The sequence below is a fragment of the Tursiops truncatus genome, chromosome 17 (genome assembly GCF_011762595.2).
Source record: "Tursiops truncatus isolate mTurTru1 chromosome 17, mTurTru1.mat.Y, whole genome shotgun sequence".
Lineage (NCBI taxonomy): Eukaryota > Metazoa > Chordata > Mammalia > Artiodactyla > Delphinidae > Tursiops > Tursiops truncatus.
Genome location: NC_047050.1, coordinates 37,635,415 through 37,661,252, shown reverse-complemented (window position 1 = coordinate 37,661,252; position 25,838 = coordinate 37,635,415). Strand labels below are relative to the sequence as shown.

General features: G+C 42.6%; 1 protein-coding gene across 1 annotated transcript in view; it reads left to right on the top strand.

Moving 5' to 3' along the window:
* The window catches only part of CDH17 (cadherin 17), a 99,926-nt gene that overhangs the window by 46,022 nt on the left and 28,066 nt on the right, over window positions 1-25,838 (top strand). Inside the window, exons 8-12 of the mRNA XM_033842714.2 lie at window positions 2,833-2,964; window positions 3,279-3,429; window positions 8,598-8,813; window positions 12,474-12,550; window positions 14,674-14,865. Coding sequence (XP_033698605.1) covers window positions 2,833-2,964; window positions 3,279-3,429; window positions 8,598-8,813; window positions 12,474-12,550; window positions 14,674-14,865 — 768 coding nt within the window. The remainder of the gene's footprint in view (window positions 1-2,832; window positions 2,965-3,278; window positions 3,430-8,597; window positions 8,814-12,473; window positions 12,551-14,673; window positions 14,866-25,838) is intronic.

Genomic DNA, 25,838 nt, shown 5'->3' with positions numbered 1-25,838 from the left:
AAAAGAACACATACGCTTGTTTTCACTTAGGGCTGTCAAAGAAAAGAAAATCTAAAGAGCCACACCCAATACCTAGGCCTGGGGAAGGTACTTTGTGTGGCTTGAAACTGAATAAGAGTGGAGGGGGACAGCTCAAGAGAGAACTTAGGCTGAATTTTTAGGACATCAAAGGAGCTCGCTTACAACTAAGAACATGGTTTTTGTCTTGGGCAGAGGGTGTGCTTAAATAACTAGAAAGGGATACCCTTCCCAAGCTGGTTTGAGAGAATAGTTTAGTGTGGAAATTTCAAATGGCTGTAAGACTAGAGGCAAGTCACTTAATTTTTGTGCCCTAGTTTCCCCATTTATAAGGTGGGGATAACAATAGTCTCTACCTCATGGGGCTGTTTGAGGATTTAATGAGATAACATATAAAAGTGTTTAGAATTATGTCTGGAATGGGGTAAAACCCTCAGTACGTGTTGTTGTTAGTACTAGACTATCAGATAGGCCAGGCTCTGTCTGTAGCAAGTAGACAGGTCTTAGTATTGAGTTTACTGATTTTTTTTTCAAACACATTTATTGGAGTATAATTGCTTTACAATGTCGTGTTAGTTTCTGCTGTATAACAAAGTGAATCAGCTATATTCACTTATATCCCCATATCCCCTCCCTCTTACACCTCCCTCCCACCCTCCCTATCCCACCCTTCCACAGTGGTCACAGAGCACCGAGCTGATCTCCCTGTGCTATGCGGCTGCTTCCAACTAGCTATCTATTTTACATTTGGTAGTGTATATATGTCCATGCCACTCTCTCACTTCGTCCCAGCTTACCCTTCCCCCTCTCCGTGTCCTCAAGTCCATTCTCTATGTCTGTGTCTTTATTCCTGTCCTGCCCCTAGGTTCATCAGAACCATTTTTTTTCTTAGATTCCATATACATGTGTTAGCGTATGGAATTTGTTTTTCTCTTTCTGACTTACATCATTCTGTATGACAGTCTCTAGGTCTATCCACCTCGCTACAAATAACTCAATTTCATTTCTTTTTATGGCTGAGTAATATTCCATTGTATATATGTGCCACATCTTCTTTATCCATTCATCTATCAATGGACACTTTGGTTGCTTCCATGTCCTGGCTATTGTAAATAGTGCTTCAATGAATATTGTGGTACATGTCTCTTTTTGAATTATGGTTTTCTCAGGGTATATGCCCAGTAGTGGGATTGCTGGGTTATATGGTAGTTCTATTTTTAGTTTTTTAAGGAACCTCCATACTGTTCTCCATAGTGGCTGTATCAATTTACATTCCCACCAACAATGCAGGAGGGTTCCCTTTTTACCATACCCTTTCCAGCATTTATTGTTTCTAGATATTTTGATGATGGCCATTCTGACCAGTGTGATGTGATACCTCATTGTGGTTTTGATTTGCATTTCTCTAATTATTAGTGATGTTGAGCATTCTTTCACGTGTTTGTTGGCAATCTGTATGTCTTCTTTGGAGAAATGTCTATTTAGGTCTTCTGCCCATTTTCAGATTGGGTTGTTTATTGTTTTGATATTGAGCTGCATGAGCTGCTTGTATATTTTGGAGATTAATCCTTTGTCAGTTGCTTGGTTTGCAATATTTTCTCCCATTCTGAGGGTTGTCTTTTCATCTTGTTTGTGGTTTCCTTTCCCATTTGTTTATTTTTGTTTTTATTTCCATTTCTCTAGGAGGTGGGTCAAAAAGGATCTTGCTGTGATTTATGTCATAGAGTATTCTGCCTATGTTTTCCTCTAAGAGTTTTATAGTGTCTGGCCTTACATTTAGGTCTTTAATCCACTTTGAGTTTATTTTTGTGTATGGTGTTAGGAAGTGTTCTAATTTAATTCTTTTACGTGTAGTAGTCCAGTTTTCCCAGCACCACTTTATTGATTTTTTTTGCCAAGTTGTTTACAAAACAACTCTAGGAGTTGGTAAATATTCTTTGTTTTGAAAAAGTAATTAATGAGTTAATTTATTTCTTTTTGGCTGCATTGGGTCTTCGTTGCTGCACGTGGGCTTTTCTCTAGTTGTGGTGAGTAGGGGCTGCTCTTCGTTGCGGTGCGCGGGCTTCACATTGAGTAGGCTTCTTTTTTTGTGGAGCATGGGCTCTAGGTGCGTGGGCTTCAGTAGTTGTGGCTTGTGGGCTGTAGAGTGCAGGCTCAGTAGTTGTGGTGCGTGGGCTTTGTTGCTCCACAGCATGTGGGATCTTCCCTCATCAGGGATCGAACCCGTGTCACCTGCATTGGCAGGCGGATTCTTAACCATTGTGCACCCAGGGAAGTCTGTTGGCAAATATTCTTATCCCTGAAGTCTTTAAGACTAAAGACTTAAGGGAGGAATGTTCTTTATTTATGTGTCATTTGTCTTGCTTAAATAATAGCATGGTGAAGAACTGAAAGTGTCTCATCATCTTCACTGGTGAGTTCTGGGAGCTTGTTGTCCATCATGGCTTAGTGCTCAGATAACGTCGCTACTAAATACATTTTGTTTCTTAAATTGGTGTTTCATGACATGAAATCTTCACATTCAGACTTCCAAAAGAACAACCCACAAACTCTTTAGAGGGTTCACAAAGAATTGCTTTAGAGAAGAAAAATACCCCTATATGCTTATTTGGAGCAATATAACTTAGTACAAAGGAGAAAAAGGCGGAGGGATTATTTTAAGCTGAAAATGTAATTTAGTAGTTATAAGAAACCATAGACATCTAAACAAGGTTGTCAGAAATTTCAAATCGAGAACCAGAAAATTGTTTATTTCCTTTCCAGTTCTCTCTGTCCGGATGTATCTTTCCTGACAATTCACTTTGGGCCCTGTAGGTGCGGTGGAACGAACCAGATGCACTATATTCATTAGTGGAAGAGGGGAAGCCATCAAAATTCCCATTTTTAATTGACCAGGAAGGAGATATCTATGTGACTCAGCCCTTGGACCGAGAAGAAAAGGATGCGGTGAGTAAAATTAGTAGGAGTTTCACAGGTGATGAGATCCTGGGCTCATGGATATCTGAGAGCAGAAACAATTTTACTTAACACCCAGCCCCCCACCAATATCCCCCAAACTGTGTTCTGAAGCTCAGTGCATTATTGCTCTCAGAGACATGATAATACCCTCACAAATTCAGCCCATTTTATATTTTCTCATTTCCCAATGCTAAGCGAATTGATGATAAGGGGATAAATGAAATAGCATTGAAATCGTTGTTTTCTCTGCCTTTTAAAGGGGATGATGAAGGACTCATGTCTTAACTCTGATCTCGTTGTAGTATGTTTTTTATGCGGTTGCAAGGGATGAGCATAGCAAACCACTCGCATTGCCACTGAAAATTCAAGTGAAAGTTAAAGACATAAATGATAATCCACCTATATGTCCATCTACAGTGACTGTACTTGAGGTCCAGGAGAATGAACAAATAGGTAAGAAACTGTGTATCTGTCCTCCCTATGTTAACTCTGTAATCCCTTTCTCCTCTTTGTCAAGTAAACGGTGGGCAGGTAAACCTGACTGGGGATCAGTGGTCCATGCCCGGCACAGCATAAAGGTAGACTAGACTTTGGGACTCACATAGGTACAGTATTTAATTTCAAGCAATATCTGGGAAGAGTTTTTCAAAATTGGACATTTTATAACTACTACTCATACTCCTAGCACCGTTACTGCCACTACTATTACTACTACTACTACCACCCTTACCACTACCACTAGCACTGTAACCATTTACACCAGTATCCTGTATACATGTATAAGGTTATCTCTTTGCAAGGTTTTTTTTTAGATTTTATTTATTTATTTATTTATTTATTTATTGGCTGCGTTGGGTCTTCCATTGCTGTGCGCCGGCTTCCTCTAGTTACAGCGAGCGGGGGCTGGTCTTGGTTGTGGTGTGAGGGCTTTTCATTGCAGTGGCTTTTCTTGTTGTGGAGCACAGGCTCTAGGCACACAGGCTCCAGTAGTTGTGGCACACGGGCCTCAGTAGTTGTGACTCATGGGCTCAAGAGCACAGGCTCAGTAGTTGTGGCGCACGGGCTTAGTTGCTCGGCGGCATGTAGGATCTTCCTGGACCAGGGATCGAACCCGTGTCCCCTGCATTGGCAGGCAGATTCTATTTTTTTTTTTTATAATTCATCTATTTTATTTATTTTTGGCTGCAATGGGTCTCCGTTGGTGCGCGCGGGCCCTCTCCAGTTGTGGAGAGCATGGGCCACTCTTCATTGCGGTGCACATGCCTATTGTGGTGGCTTCTCTTGTTGCGGAGCACAGGCTCCAGGCTCACGGGCTTCAGTAGTTGTGGCACGCGGGCTCAGCAGTCGTGGCACACAGGCTCAGTAGCTCCGCGGCACATGGGATCCTCCCAGACCAGGGCCCGAACCTGCGTCTCCCGCATTGGCGGGCGGATTCTTAACCACTGCGCCACCAGGGAAGCCCCTGCAAGGTTTTTCCATAGATTCTTATTTGCCTTCAACAAACTCAGTGACAGGTAAAATCCCATCAAACTTGCTAAATAATTTAAACAAACATTCACACCCAATGTCAGATATCCTGCAATTGACCCTTGATTGTCCCTCTCTAGGAAGCTGATAATAGCTCATGAGGCTGGAAGATGAAGTTCAAATCCTATCTGTTTTTGACCTTTTGTTCTTGGCCTGTTTTGTTTCCTTGTACTGTGCCAGGATAGCTTTAGTTTTGTACAGGGACGACTACTATTACAGCACTGTGATTTCTGGGAGTTTTATGACTTTGCTGGATTTGGGACACCTATTGTCTATTACCCCTTGGTGTTGAGCCCATTGGCTGAGCGGGCTGGCATTGCTTGAAGTGTTTTTGTCTGTTTCGTGTACGTTTCAGGGCTTACAGGGTTAGCAGGCTCTCATGACTACCATTCCCAGGGCTTGGCTGCCCTTGTAGGCAGATCCTCACCTGCCTTATGGGCATTCTCATCATTTTCTTTTGATCTCTTTACTCTTCTTACCACACACTTTTCACACAGTGGGTGCTGTCTTGGTGGACACTGCTCACATGGCCTGCTTGCTCAATGCTCACTTTTTTTCCTTCTTGCTGTCAAGAGTCATATGTAGGCTATCTATTGTCACTGTGTTCTGCTTAGGTCTTCTGTTTTTCATTTATTCCAGTTATTCTTACAATGGGAAGTATTAAACGACAGTTTGAAGGATTTCAGTTAATTTTAAGGAAGAATCTTCTGAAGTGACAGTGGAGTAACAATGAAATGTGTGACAATAGCCAAGAAACACCTATGGCATCACCCTTTTTGAAAATATGGGATGGTCTGTGATGCTGGATGAAGGCAGAAGATCTTTGAAGACCTTTGTAGATGATACCTCAAGTCTCTTTGCACAGGGCCTAACATTTAGTGTATCAGTCACCCATGTTGCATAACAAATTGTCCCAAAATTTAGCAGCTTAAAACAGCAAACATTTATTATCTCACAGTTTCTGGAAGTCAGGAATCTGGATATGGGGTGCATGCCTTTGATTCAGAGAGAGAGAGAAAGAGAAAGGGAGAGAGCTCAAAAAATGGCAAGTAAGATGGAAGTCAGGGGCTTCCCTGGTGGCGCAGTGGTTGAGAGTCCACCTGCTGATGCAGGGGACATGGGTTTGTGCCCCAGTCTGGGAGGATCCCACATGCCACGGAGCAGCTGGGCCAGTGACCCATGGCCGCTGAGCCTGCACGTCCGGAGCCTGTGCCCCACAATGGGAGAGGACACAGTGAGAGGCCCGCGTACCTCAAAAAAAAAAAAAAAAAAAAGATGGAAGTCAGTCTTCTTATAACTAATCTTGGAAGTAATATCCCATAACTTTTGCTATATTCATTAGAAATGAGTCACTAGGCCCAGTTCGCGCTCAAAAGGAGGAGGTTACACCAAGGCATCAATATCAGGGCTGGGGGGATTGCTGGGAGCCACCGTAGAGGCTGCCTACCTTATTTGGGAGGAGGACAGTACTAGTTTTCTGAAGCTGCTGAGGATGTCATTGTTGGTAAAACAAATTGTTCAGGGATGCTGCATGCTCTTTGCATCTCCAAAAGTGAGAATTTATTTTGTAACAATATTTCACAAAGTCTTGAATTATGGACTTAATGGACCAGGAATTCTTATAAATCAACACAGATTGAGTCTATTCTCTATATGTAGCCCAAAGGAGTACAAAAAATGTCCCTGCCTTTTGGGGTCTTACTGTCTAGCTCAATAAAATACTCAATTATTCCTTAGTATATTTATATTCTCCTGTTTGGTGTCTTATATTGGCCAGAATCTTGTGGGACTCATGTCCCCAAGTCTCAGCAATAACAACATTAATTCTGAAATCCCACCTGCTACCAAGACCTTTGTGTTCATACAGGAACTTCATCCTCTCGTAAAAGCCCCACCTCCCTATTTCTGAGTGCCCCAAGAGTTGCTGTATGTACCTCTGAATCAGTTCGGGCTGCCACTTGTTCCTGGCCTTTGTCACTCAGGGACACTTCTTTGACTCCTGGCTCATTCATAAGTTCTCTGCTCCCACTGAGTGGTGTCTCCTACTGGAATTTCCCTGTCACTGACGTCAACAGTCTTCACGGTGCCTCTGACAGCTGGAGGTTTCCTCCGTGGTGAGAGAAGGACGGTGTCCTCTGTGTTATGCTCACTTGCTGGGGGGAAAGGTCCAGAGCAGGGCTGCTCAGACACCAAGCAATCACAGAAGTTAGCAAGACACTCTTTCATTCCAACACACAGATGCTTTTCTCACAAGGGCAGATGCATGTTCCAAAGGTGACTCGGTTGTGTGTGAAAGCGGAAATGGCAGCAGCTGCAACACTAGATACGTGTTCTCTTCTGCTACCCATGTTGCCCCGCCTCCCCAGCCCATGAGACACGTCTGCACGTGCCAGCTCCATTATAGACATAACATAGGTACTTCCATTCCTCCCCTCACAAACGCTCTAAATCTCCCTGTAAATCAGTAGATGCAAAGTAACATGGGGAAGGGGATGAAACCGACCTCCGCAAGAGGGGAATACATATTCAAGTTTCAGCTCTCACATGGGATTCTGGCTGTGTGTAGAGAAACCCACAATTCCCATTTCACAGAGCAAGATGACCCAGCACCTATCAGAACTCAGCCAGACCTGGGTGGAGCACTGAGTCAGAGCCGGACTTCTGGAACTCCCTGGACTGAGACGTCAACAGAAATAAAACTCAGGACCATAAACTGCAGCAAGGCAGAGACGATCCCTGCTCTCCGTCCCGTGCCCGTCTTTATCTTTGGGGTGGAGTCAGTCTCTGCCATTTTTCCAGGAAGTTACTTAGAAGTAACCACGGTTGGCTTGTCCTTGTTAAGTTTTACCATTTGCCTTGTGTATTAGTGTCTGAGGGTGGCCGTAACAAATTACCACAGACTTGGTGACTTAAAACAACAGAAATTTATTTGCTAGGAGTTCTGGAGACTAGAAGTCTGAAATCAAGGTGCCAGCTAGGGGAGAATTCTTCCTTGCCTCTTCTGGCTCCTTGTGGCTCCTTGGCTGCTTGTGGCAGCATCGCTGCGGTCTCTGCGCTCTCTTCACATGGCCTCCTCCTCCGCGGGCATCTCTGTGTCTTCTCTTCCTCTTACAAGAACGCCCATCACTGGATTTAAGGCCCACTCCAAATCCAGGATGAGGGACTTCCCTGGTGGTGTAGTGGTTAAGAATCCGCCTGCCAATGCAGGGGACATAGGTTCGATCCCTGGTCCGGGGAGATCCCACATGTTGCGGAGCCATTAAGCCATGTGCCACAACTACTGAGCTTGTGCTCTAGAGCCCGCGAACCACAACTACTGAGCCTATGTGCCATAATTATTGAAGCCCGTGTGCCTAGAACCTGTGCTCTGCAACAAGAGAAGCCACTGCAATGAGAAGCCCACACACTGCAATGAAGAGTAGCCCCCTCTTGCCACAACTAGAGAAAGCCCGTGCACAGCAAGAAGACCTAACATAGCCAAAAGTAAATTAAAAAGAAAAAAGCAAATCCAGGATGATTTCATCTCAAGATCCTGAACTGTGTCCTCCCAAAATTCATATGGTGAAGTCCTAACCTCCAGCAACTTAAAGGGTGACTATTATTTAGAGATAGGGTCTTTAAAGAGGTAATTAAGTTAAAATGATGTCATTAGTGTGGGTCTTAAGCCAATATGACTGGTGTCCTTCTAAGAAGAAAAAATCTGGATAGATACAAGTACGGGGGAAGACCATGTGAAAACACATGCACCAGACAGCTATCTACAAGCCAAGGAGAAAGGTCTCAGAAGAAATCAACCCTGCTGACACCTTGATCTCAGACCTCTAGTGTCCAGAAACTGTGAGAAAATAAGTTTCTGTTGTTAAAGCCATCCAGTTTTTGGTACTTAGTTATGGTGCCCCTAGCAGACAAAGACACTTCTCCACACACTGTACTACTGAAAGGGTTAGAAGAACCAACATCGATCTAAGAACTTTAGTCTGCTATTCAAAGTTACTTCCAGTGCTTTCTAGGAACCTGATTCTTTGGTGAAATCATTTTTTAACAGAGTAAAAAGAGCCTATAATGGATGGGTTTCCTTCTTTTCTTCTCTTCAGGGAACAGTATTGGAACACTTATTGCTCATGACATGGATGAAGAAAACACTATCAACAGTGTTTTAGGATACAGAATTGTGGATCAAACCCCCAAAGTTCCTAGAGATGGACTCTTCCTGGTCCAAGCCTACTCAGGAATGTTCCAGTTAGCCTTGCAGTCCTTGCGGAAGCGAGACACTCCGCAGTACAACTTGACAGTAGAGGTGTCTGACAAAGGTTAGTATCACCTTCCCTGTGTCAAGAGTGATAACACTTGTTTTCTTTCTAGTTGTGATTTGCTAGGCTGCTCTGATGCCTGGGTGTATTACAGAAGGATGCTGTTTAAGGGTTCTTGCTTCCTATGTAAAACACAGCACAGAGGCAGCAGGTCCAACATGGTATGGCCAGAGTGGCAGCTTAGGCAACATTATTACGTTGGTTCCCTGAGAAGAAGATGCCCAAGAGGGAATTAAATATATAAGGATTTTATTAGGGGAATTGCCTATGAGAAAAAACGGGGAGGGATACAGAGAAGGCTGGGAGAGCCATCAGACCTCAATACAAGCCGGACGCTGAGTGAAGGAGAGAAGGAAGGACAGTGGTGGGAGCACCATAGACCACTAAGCAGTCAAAGGGAAGCTCAGCAAGGTCATTAGGGGTCCAAAGTTGGCCGTGGAAGGAGTCTGTGATCTCCAAAACAGGCCTACCTTAACCTGCCGGCCTTGCTCTGTCACTGGCTTGGGCCAGCCAATGGGAAGCAAGGCCTTGGTGCAAATGTGGTGATGGGTTTCAGAGCAAGGTGGCATGTTGTCAGTTAAGATCCCTGGTGTTAGGGGTTGGCAAGGCACGTTGTCATGGCCACCATGGTCACAAACAATAAAATTAGTTGTATTTCCCAAGTCTCCCTTTCAGACTCAAAGGATTCTACTGTATGACAGTGAAGGAAAAATGTATCGTTTGGGAAGTTTTGTCTTCTTATATTAGCTTCTAGGCTGCCATTTGACAGTATCTGGAGACATTCTTCCTTAACGCCTTATACAATTTCAAAACAAATGGTTTTTAATCTTTGTTAAGTCGTGAGACCCTTTGAGGATCTGATGGAAACTATGAATTCCTCAACAAATGTACACATTATCAACAAATTGCACAGACACACAAACTTACATGAACTCAGGGACAGGCTTATTTTAAGATCATTAATACTCCTAGGCTAAGAATCGTTCTTTAACTGGCACTGAATCTTAGATTACCAAATAGTTCAGTAATTGTTATGCTACGAGAGAGAGATTATACAGGTGTGCTGAAGTAAAGAGCACCATCTCATACTGTGCTTCACATTTTTTTGTTCATTCCACAGTTGCTTAGATACTGAAGAGAGCTGGGGTTTAGCAGGCCCCCGAAGCAGAATGTTTGAGACGTAGTGATTAGGCAAATATTGAGGGCCTAACATAATGTCTAGCATTATGTTAAGAGGTACAACAGAAGTGGGTATAATAAATTATCCCTGCCCATGATGAGCTGACAACCTCACACCATTAGCCAGCCATTCTTTCAGCAGTTATTGAGCAGTTACCGTGATTGAGGCACCATTCAAGGTACTGGGGATACACAAATGAATAAGACCCCGTGTCTGTCCTCAAGGAGCATTTGTGGTAGAGGAGATGGACATGGGAATAAATAAATTGTAAGAAATATGTACAAGGTAGCCCATGAAGGCAATGAGGGACTCATTGGAGAGGTAGAGAGCTGATAAAGCTTTCTGGAAGAGGTGTCATTGCTCTGAACTTTGATGGATGAATATGACAAGTTACGAAATAGTGTAAAGGCTTACAGAGGAGAAGAAAGCCCATGTGAAAATGCACGGGGACCTGAAGCAGTTTGAGGCTGCAAGAGCATCAGATTACAAATTGTCTATGTACCTGAGTACATCTATAGACTATATGGACCAGATTATACAGTATATTTATATATAACTATATATGTGTATTGATGGAGTTAAACATCCAGTTGCGTACTGTAGAAAATTAGACTGGTAGGCGGTAATTAACATAGTTTTACCTAAAATCAGGGAAGGTCTGTTAGCCAGGAGGTCCACTGCTGGCCCAAATAAGGTTTGTGCAGAGCAGGGAGCCAATGAGTTCAGGCCCTGGGACCTCCTGAAATCTTCAGCCATTCTTGCTGTCTACAAATGTTCTGGGGACTGGACCCAACTTGAGTTAACATCCACTTATTTGTAATACTGTTATTATTAGATTACATGCCTGGCTTTGTGTCCAGTGCGTCGAGCACAAGCTTTAGAGCTAGGCTGTGTGAGTATATTTGTCAGGATCCCAGCAGGAAACAGACAGCCCCCTCGAAAGAAGTAACCAAAAAGTGTTTAGAGAGGGGATTATTTGTAAAGGCTGGGGGTAGGGGTTATGGGAAACCAACAGGGGGTGTGAAGCACAATGGCAGCCTTCCTTACCTGAAGGTGAGAAGGGATGAGGGAAGGTAACATCCCCCTGAAGGAACAAAGCCTGTTCCTGTGACTATAGAAGAGGCTGCTGGCAGTGGGGAACTAGACCCTGACCCTGTTCCTCCTGCCCTTCCTTAGATCTCCTGCCAGTGCTACCACTGGTGGAACCCAACTTCTACCCAGAGGGCCAGGATGCCCACTGATGCAGTTCCTAAGGTCAGCTTCCAGGGCACAAAGCAGGGTGAAGGGCGGAGAGTGGACAGAGAGGGAAAAGGAATACATGGATTTGAATTCTGGCTTGAACACTAGTTAGTTGTATGACCTTGGTCAGGTCACCAACTTCTCTGTCCTTTGGCTTCCTCATTTGTGAACTCAAATGATGTGTGTGAACTCATCATGTGTGTGAACTCATTTGAGTGTGAACTCAAACTCAAATGAGAATGATAATTGTACCTACGTCATGGAGTTAGAATGAAGATGAAATTAGTCATGGAAGCAAAGCATTTAATATGGTGCCTGGTACATAAAGAGTGCTAACAATGTCAGTTAGGACGAGAACCTTGGCTCTGTTGCAATCTACATTTTCTAGATAAACTGACTACTGCACAGAGATTTTGAGTGACATTCCCAAGCTCTCACACGTCTGATAAGTAGCAGAGAAAGAATTTGAACAGTGGGGTTCCAAAGCCCAGAGTCTTAGCCTTTGTGTAATATACTACTTCATAGATAGAACAATGGAAACCCCAACAAAAAACCTATCATGTTGGTTCTCACTGTGGATATTTCCCTGGGGATCCCATCCCCACCTGTACTCCATGCTCATCTTGGACCTAGGTTGAACCTGCTGTCTCTGACTAGGTCTCTGAATTGTCAAACCCACCCCTCAAAGCCTATGCCATCTCCTAGAGTTCTATGAGCTACCTCTGCCTCTGTAGGCTGGGCAGCCAGGCCTTTTGAAGGGGCCTAATTGTACCTTTCCTCCCTCACTTGGGCCTTCCCTTTAGGGGGGGCAGAAGGGATACAGGACAGTAAGTGCTGGAAGTGTTCAGAGTAGGAAAGACAACCCTCTGGGATGCTCAAAGAAGTCTTTCTAGAAGGATAGTTTTGTACTGGGCTTTGAAGGAAGTTTCACTAGCCAGAAAAGAGAGGCTGCTTCACAGAAAAGAAGGCATCTTGCTCGGGGACAAGCCTTACTGAGGAGGGGGCAGGTAGAGGGAGTGGGAAGCCCAGGGGAGCCTCTCGTGGGGTTTTCTTCAGCCCTTGGTGACCTGCTTATGGGTGCAGGTGGGGAGCAGAGAATCCTCTCACCACACAAATCGCATGTCAATAGTAAAATTGTGGCTATGGCCGTCACTTTACTTGCCAACTGTTTTTCTTGCAGATTTCTGATTCTTATGCATAATTTTCAGTGAAAATTTCTGTGATGTGACTTTGATTTTCAGATTTCAAGACCCTCTGCTTTGTGCAGATCAACGTTATTGATATCAATGATCAGATCCCCATCTTTGAAAAATCAGATGTGAGTAGTTATCACCTTGCTTTTTCTTTACTTTGTTCATATTTACCTGACCCCTACTTCTGGAATAAAGACACAAACAGTAGTTCAGGAAAATGCCAGACTTAATATCTTAGTCGATGCACTGGTACCAAACTCGAACACCATCTTCAGTGGAACTCTTCAGGGAACAGTAACATTCACGGTTATAGTATCTGGAAGCATCTGGGTTTTTTATGAAAAACTTTTGCCAACAGCTCATTTATTTCAAGGACTGCTTGGAAGCTACAACCAGTGTGTAGCAGGACAATAAATAGATTACTGCTAGGTCTCAAACAAGCATGTGTAGTCAGAGTTTAAAATTTTGAATATTGCCAATTTAAACTCATTTTGTAATTATTGGATAAGAGAAAAGGGGAAGAAAAAACGAATCTCTGGTTTATGCCAAAAACTGTGCCCAAGACATCTGCAGGAATTAGAATTGGGAAAAAAGAGCAGGAGAAAAATGATCAGTTGAGTATATCAAGAAGAATTCAAGTTAACTTATTATTAATGTGGGGGTAGTTTGATCGATGCTTCCCTTAAAATGGACGCCTCTATTTATTTATTCTGGAGAAGAGAGAAGCCCTTTTGGCTATATTGTTACGTTTGAAGTCAGTTTATGAGGCGGCCCAGAGCCTTGTGACGATGTTCGTAAGTCACAATAGGGATAAGGCAGTGACAAAGAACGGGAATTGATTTATGGGAGGGTTTGAGGAGGTAAAAAGTGTGACAATATAACTTGTAGAGTAGGCACTGAGGTTAAGCAAGCGTGAGAGTAAGAGCCTGTTTCTACTCTGCCTCCATTCTCTTGGGCATTTGATCCTTTCTGTGTGTTGTAGTTTCCTTGCATTACATCTAGACGGTGTTTTTAGATTGAGGGTAAGGGTCTTGCATTGGGAATCTCAGAGCTTGGAAAGGCAAACTGGGCCTTAGAAAGGTGAGTCCACTTCTTTCATTGCCGTGGTCCTTTCCTGGACCCTGCCTGTTACCATCTTCATGATCATCATGCCAAGAGACATGATCTGGGGGATTTTCAGCGGAGGAGTGGAAGATGGTCTAGATCAGTGTTAATTAAGAGCACCTGCTTTGGAGTTGGACAGACATTGGTTTGAATCCCAATTCTGTGACCAGCGAGCTGTGTGGTCTTGGGTGGGTTTTACCTCTTCAGTCTTTTGCTCCTCTGTCAAATGGAGATGATAATATAGCTACTCAGTAGGGTGCTTTGTTTTGTTTTTTTTTTTTTTTTGTGGTACGCGGGCCTCTCACTGTTGTGGCCTCTCCCGTTGCGGAGCACAGGCTCCGGATGCGCAGGCTCAGCGGCCATGGCCCACGGGCCCAGCTGCTCCGTGGCATGTGGGATCTTCCCGGACCGGGGCACGAACCCGCGTCCCCTGCATCGGCAGGCGGACTCTCAACCACTGCGCCATCAGGGAAGCCCGGGTGCTTTGTTTTGTTGCTTATCTTTATTGACAACTTATTATGTGCCAGGCATTCAGGGGTTTTATATGCATCGTCTCTGTAAATCACCACAGCACACATGAAGTAGGTTCTGTTATTATTATTATCATCATTATCATCTCCAAGGACAGATGATGAACCTGAGACTTTAAAAAATTAGATAACTTATTTCAGTTCACCCAGGTCATAAGTGACAAGCCTAGGATTCATACCCAGGCCATTTAACTCTGAAGTTCAGGCTCTTAACCACTATTCCCTGATTGATTTAAGAATTAATTAAAATAATGTAAAGTGCCTGACACATTGTAGGTATGCAATACATAGTAGCTATCTATTTGTCTCAACTATAATGATAATTACAGTTATTAAACATATTGGATGTGAGTGGAGGGATATGTTTTAGAATCCTATCAGTAGATCTCTGAGACGTTGTGTTTCCTGGTACAATGGATATCAGTCTACAAGTATGACTGATGTCAAAATCAACTGTAACCCACTCGTTAATAGAAAAAAACATGCTTGGTAAGTATTGATGCAAACTGTGACTTGTGTCCATTCTGAAACCAAGGAGACAAGTTTGCCCTTTGACAATTGTACTCGATGACAATGGACATTCTCATTGTTTCCTTCCCCTGTTTCCTTCCTAGTATGGAAACCTAACTCTCCCTGAAGATACAGCCATTGGAACTGTCATCTTAACCATCCAGGCCACCGACGCTGATGAACCGTATACGGGAAGTTCTAAAATCTTGTACCGAATTACACAGGGAGACAGTGAGGGACATTTGGAGATTGAAACAGATCCCGAAACCAATACTGGATATGTCAAGGTTAAAAAGGTAAATAGCACGTGGAATGGAATTTGTCTTTTTCAAAGGTTAATTTACTTAGGACCATTCAAGGACCTATAAGCAGAGGTGACATATTAGCAGTGACCTCTCAGGTGTGTGATGGACTCCTGGAACACTCTCAGTCATTCCTGTCCTCCCAAAAGACAGAAGGCAGGATTCTTGTTCTGGGTCTGTCACTAACTGACCAAGTAGCCTTTGCAGAGTGAGGTAGGATTGACAACTAAAATATATAAACTACAAGATAGAAAATTTTTTAGTATAAGTATGTCCCATGAAATACTTGACATACTTATACTAAAAAACTGCTTGTTGTTTACCTGCAATTCCAATATAACCAGTTGTTCTATATTTTTATTTGCTAAATCTTGGGCAAGGTGGTGCTCCGGGCTTTATTTCTCTCTTTGCAAATGTGGGGTATTAGACTAGATGAACCCTGTGAGCCCTTTAGGCTGTTAGACTCTTTATTCTAATGGGCCAGCCATTGGCTCCTCTTTAATAATGACTGGAAATTGGTAGGTCTCCTTTAATAGACAAGTTTTAATAAACAACTTTATTCTTTCACGGCTTCTTCCCTGCCTAACCCTTACTTTCACTTTTATGGTATTGCTGCGTCCACTGGCTCTTGCTTCGTCTCTCCCTTTGTAAGGACTGGGTAGTCTAGAGCCAAAATCTTGATTACCATGATACTTGCTTTTTAATAGAGGGTCTTCCCATCCTTCCCTCAGTCTAATCCCATCCCCTACTGTGTACAGCTGAAGTTTGACCCTTTCCTCCATGGCTGCCTCATTTGTGCTTTAGAGCATGTAAACCGTTTACCAGATGACTCAATAGGAAGCAGCGCTTGTCATCCAATGTAGTTAGAATTAAAAGGGGTCAGAGTTACAGCAATTGAGACTTTGCAGACATGGTTAGATGCTGAAGGTTTGTAGGGCAGTGTGTTGGAGGCTGCAAAAGAAAGCTCTGGAGGAAAGTTTTGACCCAGAATAAAGGAAAGCTGAAGTAGAGGCTAAAAATGAAGACAGAATAATTTCACAGAAAATAGATAGAAGCACAGGGAGAAAAGTGCTAATGCTGAAGGAAGCCCTGGGGCAGAATCTCAGAATTCTGATACCATTATGACTATATAACCTACTTCTGACAAAGGGCCTCGCTGAGTTGTAGCTGCGAGGTTTTTGTGTGGACCTACTCAAGACATTAGTATTTTGTGTGAGTCTGACATTTGGAAAAGGTGCCATAACATCTTCCCCCTCTATTCATGGCTGCCTACATGGAGACAAAGAACCCAGAAGGAAAGGCCAATCTTCAGAGTTTGCAGTGGGTGGTCCAGGCAACATACGTGATCTTTTTGCAGGAGGTAGGGGCAGATAGCTTCTATCCTCCCACAGGCCCAGAGCTCTCTAGGCATCTAAGAGAAGATAAAGCCCTGTCCATCTCAGTATGAATGAGTCCCACATGTCAGTAATTTTTCATGGTGGCTTGTTGTGAATCAAGTTAATTGGACCATTTGTGGCTAAAGGGCACCTATAGGGAAAAATTGGTAACCTTGATGGTTAGCAGTAGGTAAGGGCTGTAAGTATCCTCCCACGTGCTCTTGACACGAGGAGGTATGTTACAGTACAGCAGGCCTCTGGCCAAAATCTTTGTCACATCCTTATTTTGTTTGTGGTTATATTCCAAGTGTCCAGAATATCGCCTGGCACATGGTAGAGGTTCAATAAACATTGGTTGAGTTGAATAAATAATTGAATTCTGTGCCATGTACAATTAATAACAAGCTGGGACAAAAAAACATCATCCAACTTGTGCTTTAGGCTTGTGACGTCCCAGCTCTCTGTCCCTCAGGCACTGTGGGCACAGTACTCTATTGAGGGGATTCATCTGACTGTCCACAGAAAAGGTGTTGATACACACAACAGAACTGGCGCCCTGGAACTATGAAGGCTATAAGCTGCTGGACTAGCCAGATGCCACACTCTTGTTCATTTAATGACCAAGAGATATACTATATTGTTAACCAAGCTGCATGTCTTGAATACCACTAATATCACAAAACCTCTTTGTAGGATCACTTTGCTAATTAACAAACCTTCTAGTGCAGCTTGAGATAGTATGAGCTCAAAAACTGTAGAAGCTGCCTCTGGAGTGTGGATCTCTGATTAGGATCTGTCAAATGCTAAGTGACAGCCAGCCCAGAGGTGTGGATTCTTGATGAGGATACACTAGATGTTAGCCAACTGCCCCTAGGATGTGTGTACTCACACTGACAGATGTATGTATTCATAGAGTTTTCAGTATTTTAAATAAATTAGACTCTATTATGTGGTTTTTCGCGTGTAACTTAGCCTTACTTCTAATTCCCGCCCCATTAAGCTATCCATTGCTTCAGGACCATTGTGTTGATCATTTTTAAAAAATTTAAAATCCCAATGTAGACTACTTTTTTTTTTTTTTGCCGTACGCGGGCCTTTCACTGTTGTGGCCTCTCCCGTTGCGGAGCACAGGCTCCGGACGCGCAGGCTCAGCGGCCATGGCTCACGGGCCCAGCCGCTCCACAGCATGTGGAAACTTCCCGGACCAGGGCACGAACTCATGTCCCCTGCATCAGTAGGTGGACTCTCAACCACTGCGCCACCAGGGAAGCCCCAGACTACTTTTATTTCCTAATATTTTCTTCATTTTTTTTAACGTCTTTATTGGAGTATAATTGCTTTACATTGTTGTATTATTTGCTGCTGTATAACAAAGTGAATCAGCTCTACATATACATACATCCCCATATCTCCTCCCTCTTGCGACTCCCTCCCACCCTCCCTATCCCACCCCTCTAGGTGGTCACAGGGCACCAAACTGATCTCCCTGTGCTATGTGGTTGCTTCCCACTAGCTATCTATTTTACAATTGGTAGTGTATATATGTCCATGCCACTCTCTCACTTTGTCCCAGCTTACCCTACCGCTCCCCATGTCCTCAAGCCCATTCTCTACTTCTGCGTCTTTATTCCTGTCCTGCCCCTAGGTTCTTCAGAACTACTGGATTTTTTTCTTTAGATTCCATATATATGTGTTAGCATATGGTATTTGTCTTTCTCTTTCTGACTTACTTCACTCTGTATGACAGATTCTAGGTCCATCCACCTCACTACAAATAACTCAATTTTGTTTCTTTTCATGGCTGAGTAATATTCCATTGTATATATGTGCCACATCTTCTTTATCCATTCATCTGCTGATGGACACTTAGGTGGCTTCCATGTCCTGGCTATTGTAAATAATGCTGCAATGAATATTGTGGTATATGTCTCTTTTAGAATTACGGTTTTCTCAGGGTATATGCCCAGTAGTGGGATTGCTGGGTCGTATGGTAGTTCTATTTTTAGTTTTTTAAGGAACCTCCATACTGTTCTCCATAGTGGTTATATCAATTTACATTCCCACCAACAGTGCAAGAGGGTTCTCTTTTCTCCACACCCTCTCCAGCATTTATTGTTTGTAGATTTTTTGATGATGGCCATTCTGAACAGGGTGAGGTGATACCTCATTATAGTTTTGATTTGCATTTGTCTAATGATTAGTGATGTTGAGCATCTTTTCATGTGTTTGTTGGCAATCTGCATATCTTCTTTGGAGAAATGTCTATTTGGATCTTCTGCTCGTTTTGGGATTGGGTTGTTTGTTTTTTTGATATTGAGCTGCATGAACTGCTTGTATATTTTGGAGATTAATCCTTTGTCTGTTGATTCATTTGCAAATACATTCTCCCATTCTGAGGGTTGTCTTTTTGTCTTGTTTATGGTTTCCTTTGCTGTGCAAAAGCTTTTAAGTTTCATTAGGTCCCATTTCTTTCTTTAGTTTTTAAATTTCCATTTCTCTAGGAGGTGGGTCAGAAAGGATCTTACTGTGATTTATGTCATAGAGTGTTCTGCCTATGTTTTTCTATAAGAGTTTTATAGTGTCTGGCCTTACATTTAGGTCTTTAATCCATTTTGAGTTTATTTTTGTGTATGGTGTTAGGGAGTGTTTTAATTTCATTCTTTTACATGTACCTGTGCAGTTTTCCCAGCACCACTTATTGAAGAGGCTCTCTTTTCTCCATTGTATATTCTTGCATCCTTTATCAAAATAAGGAGACCATATGTGCGTGGGTTTATCTCTGGGCTTTCTATCCTGTTTCATTGATCTATATTTCTGTTTTTGTGCCAGTACCATATTGTCTAGATTACTGTAGCTTTGTAGTATAGTCTGTAGTTGGGGAACCTGGTTCCTCCAGCTCCATTTTTCTTTCTTAAGATTGCTTTTGCTACTTGGGGTCTTTTGTGTTTCCATACAAATTGTGAAATTTTTTGTTCTAGTTCTGTGAAAAATGCCATTGGTAATTTGATAGGGATTGCATTGAATCTGTAGATTGCTTTGGGTAGTAGAGTCATTTTCACAATGTTGATTCTTCCAATCCAAGAACATGGTATATCTCTCCACCTGTTTGTGTTGTCTTTAATTTCTTTCATCAGTGTCTTATAGCTTTCTGCATACAGGTCTTTTGACTCCTTAGGTAGGTTTATTCCTAGATATTTTATTCTTTTTGCTGAAATGGTAAATGGAAGTGTTTCCTTCATTTCTCTTTCAGATTTTTCATCATTAGTGTATAAGAATGCCAGAGATTTCTGTGTATTAATTTTGTACCTGCTACTTTACCAAATTCATTGATTAGCTCTAGTAGTTTTCTGGTAGCATCTTTCGGATTCTCTATGTATAGTATCATGTCATCTGCAAACAGTGACAGTCTTATTCCTTCTTTTACAGTTTGGATTCCTTTTATTTCTTTTTCTTCTCTGATTGCTATGGCTAAAACTTCCAAAACTATGTTGAATAATAATGGTGAGAGTGGGCAACCTTGTCTTGTTCCTGATCTTAGTGGAAATGGTTTCAGTTTTTCACCATTGAGAATGATGTTGGCTGTGGGTTTGTCATATATGGCCTTTATTATGTTGAGGGAGTTCCCTCTATGCCTACTTTCTGCAGGGTTTTTATTATAAATGGGTGTTGAATTTTGTCAAAAGCTTTCTCTGCATCTATTGAGATAATCATATGGTTTTTCTCCTTCAGTTGGGTAATATGGTTTATCACATTGATTGATTTGCGTATATTGAAGAATCCTTGCATTCCTGGGATAAACCCCAGTGATCATGGTGTATGATCCTTTTAATGTGCTGTTGGATTCTGTTTGCTAGTATTTTGTTGAGGATATTTGCATCTATGATCATCAGTGATATTGGCCTGTAGTTTTCTTTCTTTGTGACATCCTTGTCTGGTTTTGGAATCAAGGTGATGGTGGCCTCGTAGAATGAGTTTGGGAGTGTTCCTACCTCTGCTATATTTTGGAAGAGTTTGAGAAGGATAGATGTTAGCTCTGCTCTAAATGTTTGTGAATGTTCTAAATGTTTCGCCTGTGAATCATTCGGGTCCTGGGATTTTGTTTGATGAAGATTTTTAATCACAGTTTCAATTTCAGTGCTTGTGATGTGTCTGTTTGTATTTTTAATTTCTTCCAGTCTCAGTCTTGGAAGGTTGTACTTTTCTAAGAATTTGTCCATTTTATTGGCATATAGTTGTTTGTAGTAATCTCTCATGATCCTTTGTATTTCTGCAGTATCAGTTATTACTTCTCCTTTTTCATTTCTAAGTCTGTTGATTTGAGTCTTCTCCCTTTTCTTCTTGATGAGTCTGGCTAATGGTTTATCAATTTTGTTTATCTTCTCAAAGAACCAGCTTTTAGTTTTATTGATCTTTACTATCATTTCCTTCATTTCTTTTTCATGTATTTTTGATCTGATCATTATGATTTATTTCTTTCTGCTAACTTAGGGTTTTTTTGTTATTCTTTCTCTAATTGCTATAGATGTAAGGTTACATGGTTTTTTGAGATTTTTCTTGTTTCTTGAGGTAGAATTGTAGTGCTATAAACTTCCCTCTTAGAAATGCTTTTGCTATATCCCACAGGTTTTGGGCCATCGAGTATTCATTGTCATTTGTTTGTAGGTATTTTTTAATTTCCTCTTTGATTTCTTGAGTGATCTCTTGGTTATTTAGTAGCGTGTTGTTGAGCTTCCTTGTGTTTGTATTTTTTACAGTTTTTTTTTTCCTGTAATTGATATCTAGTCTCATAGCATTGTGGTCAGAAAAGATAATTGATACGATTTCAATTTTCTTAAATTTACCAAGGCTTGATTTGTGACCCAAGATGTGATCTATCCTGGAGAATGTTCCATGAGTACTTGAGAAGAAAGTGTATTCTGTTGTTTTTGGATGGAATATCCTATAAATATCAATTAAGTCCATCTTGTTTAATGTATCATTTAAAGCTTGTGTTTCCTTATTTATTTTCATTTTGGATTATCTGTCCATTGGTGAAAGTGTGGTGTTAAATTCTCCTACTATTATTGTGTTACTGTCACTTTCCCCTTTTATGGCTGTTAGCATTTGCCTTATGTATTGAGGTGCTCCTATGTTGGGTGCATAAATATTTACAATTGTTATATCTTCTTCTTGGATTGATCCCTTGATCATTATGTAGTGTTCTTCTTTGTCTCTTGTAATAGTCTTTATTTTAAAGTCTGTTTTGTCTGATATGAGAATTGCTACTCCAGCTTTCTTTTGATTTCCATTTGCATGGAATATCTTTTTCCATCCCCTTACTTTCAGTCTGTGTGTCCCTAGGTCTGAAGTGAGTCTCCTGTAGACAGCATATATATGGGTATTTTTTCATATCCACTCAGCCAGTCTATGTCTTTTGGTTGGAGCTTTTAATCCATATACATTTAAGGTAATTATTGATATGTATGTTCCTATTACCATTTTCTTAATTGTTTTGTGTTTGTTATTGTAGGTCTTTTCCTTCTCTTGTGTTTCCTGCCTAGAGAAGTTTCTTTAGCATTTGTTGTAAGGCTGGTTTGGTGGTGCTGAATTCTCTTAGCTTTTGCTTGTCTGTAAATGTTTTAATTTCTCAGTGAATCTGAATGAGATTCTTGCTGGGTAGAGTAATCTTGGTTGTAGGTTTTTCCCTCTCATCACTTTAAATATGTCCTGTCACTCCCTTCTGGCTGCAGAGTTTCTGCTGAAAGATCAGGTATTAACCTTATGGGGATTCCCTTGTATGTTATTTGTTGCTTTACCCTTGCTGCTTTTAATATTTTTTCTTTGTATTTAATTGTTGATAGTTTGATTAATATGTCTCTTGGCCTGTTTCTCCTTGGATTTATCCTGTATGGGACTCTTTGTGCTTCCTGGACTTGATTAACTATTTCCTTTCCCATATTAGGGAATTTTTCAACTATAATCTCTTTAAATATTTTCTCACTCCCTTTCTTTTTCTCTTCTTCTTTTGGGTCCCCTATAATTCGAATGTTGGTGCATTTAATGTTGTCCCAGTGGTCTCTGCGATTGTCCTCCACTCTTTTCATTCTTTTTTCTTTATTCTGCTCTGCAGTAGTTATTTCCACTATTTTATCTTCCAGGTCACTTATCCATTCTTCTGCCTCAGTTATTCTGCTATTTTTTCCTTCTAGAGAATTTTTAACTTCATTTATTGTGGTGTTTATCATTGTTTGCTCTTTAGTTCTTCTAGGTCCTTGTTAAAGGTTTCTTTATTTTCTCCATTCTGTTTCCATGGTTTTGGATCATCTTTGCTATCATTACTCTGAATTCTTTTTCAGGTAGACTGCCTATTTCCTATTCATTTGTTTGGTCTGGTGGGTTTTTACCTTGCTCCATCATTTGCTGCATATATCTCTGTCTTCTCATTTTGCTTAACTTACTGTGTTTGGGGTCTCCTTTTCACAGCCCGCAGGTTTGTAGTTCCTGTTGTTTTTGGTGTCTGCCCCCAGTGGGTAAGATTAGTTCAGTGGGCTGTGTAAGCTTCCTGGTGGAGGGGACTGGTGCCTGTGTTCTGGTGGATGAGGCTGGATCTTGTCTTTCTGTTGGGCAGGACCACATCCAGTGGTGTATTTTGGGGTGTCTGTGGACTTATTATGATTTTAGGCAAACTCTCTGGTAATGGGTGGAGTTGTGTTCCTGTCTTGCTAGTTGTTCTGCAGGAGGTATCCAGCACTGGGGCTTGCTGGTCATTGAGTGGAGCTGGGTCTTAGCGTTGAGATGGAGATTTCTGGGAGAGCTCTTGCTGATTGATATTATGTGGGGCCAGGAGGTCTCTGGTGGCCCAATGTCCTGAACTCAGCTCTCCCACCTCAGAGGCTCAGGCCTGGCACCTGGTTAGAGCACCAAGACCCTGTCAGCCACACAGCTCAGAAGAAAAGGGAGAAAAAATAGAAAGAAAGAAAAATAAATAAAATTAATAAACTAAAAAAAAATTTTAGTTATTAAAATAAAAAAATTTAAAAAAGAAGAGAGCAGCCAAACCAATAAACAAATCCACCCATGATAACAAGTGCTAAAAACTGAACTAAGATAACCATATAAATCAGAAACTAGTCAGTTGCATACAACAAACCCAAAGTCTACAGTTGCTCCCAAAGGCCACCACCTCAATTTTGGGATGATTCATTGTCTATTCAGGTATTCCACAGATGCAGGGTACATCAAGTTGATTGTGGAGATTTAATCTGCTGCTCCTGAGGCTGCACAGAGAAATTTCCCTTTCTCTTCTTTGTTTGCACAGCTCCTGGGGTTCAGCTTTGGATTTAGACCCGCCTCTGCGTGTAGGTCATCCTCTGGTGTCTGTTCTTCGCCCAGACAGGAGGGGGTTAAAGGAGCTGCTGAATAGGGGGCTGTGGCTCACTCAGGCCGGGGGGGGGGGGAGGGAGAGGTATGAAATGCAGGGAGAGCCTGTGGCGGCAGAGGCCAGTGTGACGTAGCAACAGCCCAAGGCACGCTGTGTGTTCTACCGGGGAAGTTGTCCCTGGATCACAGGACCCCGGCAGTGGCGGGCTGCATAGGGTCCTGGTAGGGGAGGTGTGGATAGGAACCTGTGCTTGCACACAGGCTTCTTGGTGGCGGCAGCAGCAACCTTAGCGTCTCATGCCGGTCTCTGGGGTCCGCACTGATAGCCGTGGCTCGCACCCTTCTCTGAAGCTTGTTTAGACGGTGCTGTGAATCCCCTCTCCTCGTGCACCCCGAAACAATGGTCTCTTGCCTCTTAGGCAGGCCCAGATTTTTTCCTGAACTCCCTCCCGGCTAGGCATGGCGCACTAACCCCTTCAGGTTGTGTTTACGTCACCAACCCCAGTCCTCTCCCTGAGATCCGACCTCCAAAGCCCGAGCCTCAGCTCCCAGCCCTGCCCGCCCTGGGCGGGTGAGCAGACAAACCTCTCGGGCTGGTGAGTGCTGGTCGGCATGGATCCTCTGTGCAGGAATGTCTCCACTTTGCCCTCTGCACCCCCGTTGCTGTGCTCTCCTCCGTGGCTCTGAAGCTTCCCCGCTCCGCCAACCGCAGTCTCCGCCTGCGAAGTGACTTCCTAGTGTGTGGAAACTTTTCCCCTTTCACAGCTCCCTCCCAGAGGTGCGGGTCCCGTCCCTATTCTTTTGCCTTTGTTTTTTCTTTCTTTTTTTTTTTTTTTTGCCCTACCCAGGTACGTGGGGAGTTTCTTGCCTTTTGGGAAGTCTGGGGTCTTCTGCCAGTGTTCAGTAGGTGTTCTGTAGGAGTTGTTCCACGTGTAGATGTATTTCTGATGTATCTGTGGGGAGGAAGGTGATCTCCACGTCTTACTCCTCTGCCATCTTGAAGCTCCTCTCCCTGATATTTTCTTAACCACAATTCTATCAGCACCTGTTCATATGAATTACAAATGTGCTAACGCAGGTAAAATTCACCGAGGAGCACACACTCCACAACTGAAGCCCCTTGTGCTTCATGAAGCACTTCTGCACAGGCTCCTTTTCTTCTCACACTGACTCTGAGGGAGGCGGAAATAGCCCCGCTGTACAGATGAGGTTCAGGCCCACAGCAAGATACAGTCAGTCCCCCAGGGATGGCAGAGTTGCGAATTTGACCCCAGGCTTCTGACTCCCTTCAGGAAATGATTTCTGTTGGGGCCTGGCATTGCCATTTACTAGCTCTGCGACCTTGACCGAATGTTGTAACCTCAGACCTCAGTTTACTGATCTGAAACATTGGTGAAATGGCAGCACCTTCTTGATAAGGACATTGGAGGATTCAGTGTGAAAATACATATATAGCTCTTAACACAGCCCCCAGCAGGTAGCAGTCAATTTAATGAATGTCCAGCATTATCTTAATTCTAATTAATTAGAGTGAGGGCAGAAGCCAGGATTCTGCCTGTGGATAGATGTGTTTTCGCTTCTTGCCAAGGGGACCAAACTTGTCTAATCCAAGAGTCAAATGGTGCCCACTGGGGACTGCTGACTCAGCCTCTCTATGGGAGGACCTGGAAATCAGTAATTTTAGTGCCTGCAAAGTGTTTCTCCTTTACTCTTGCATTACTACCACACTTCACTTTTGACACCAGGTTTGTGGGTTTTCCACACATCAAGCCATTATCCAACACCAGGCTGATGTCCTACAATTTAACTCAGTTCTGACACTGTCTACCTGGAGATAGCATCAGACCCCACAGGTTAAAGGCTCAGTCCCACAAGACTCCCCCGCACCCCACTTCAAAAGTCAATTGCAAGTCCTAGGTTTTCACCTGTACTTCTGACTGACTGGCTATAAATCAGAGGTTCCCATGACTCTCTCCTTGGGTTGGATCATTTGCTAGAACAGCTCACAGAGCTCAGGGAGACATATTTACCAATTTTTATTTAATAAAAGATATGATAAGGGATATAGATGAGCAGCCAGATGAGGAGATAAATAGGGCGAGGTCTGGGAGGGCCCCAAGAGTAGAAGCTTCTGTCCCATGGAGTTAGGGTGTGTATCCACTTTCCCAGCACATGGATGTGTTCACTAAACCACAAGCTCTCTGAAGGCCTTACTTTGGGGATTTTTACTGA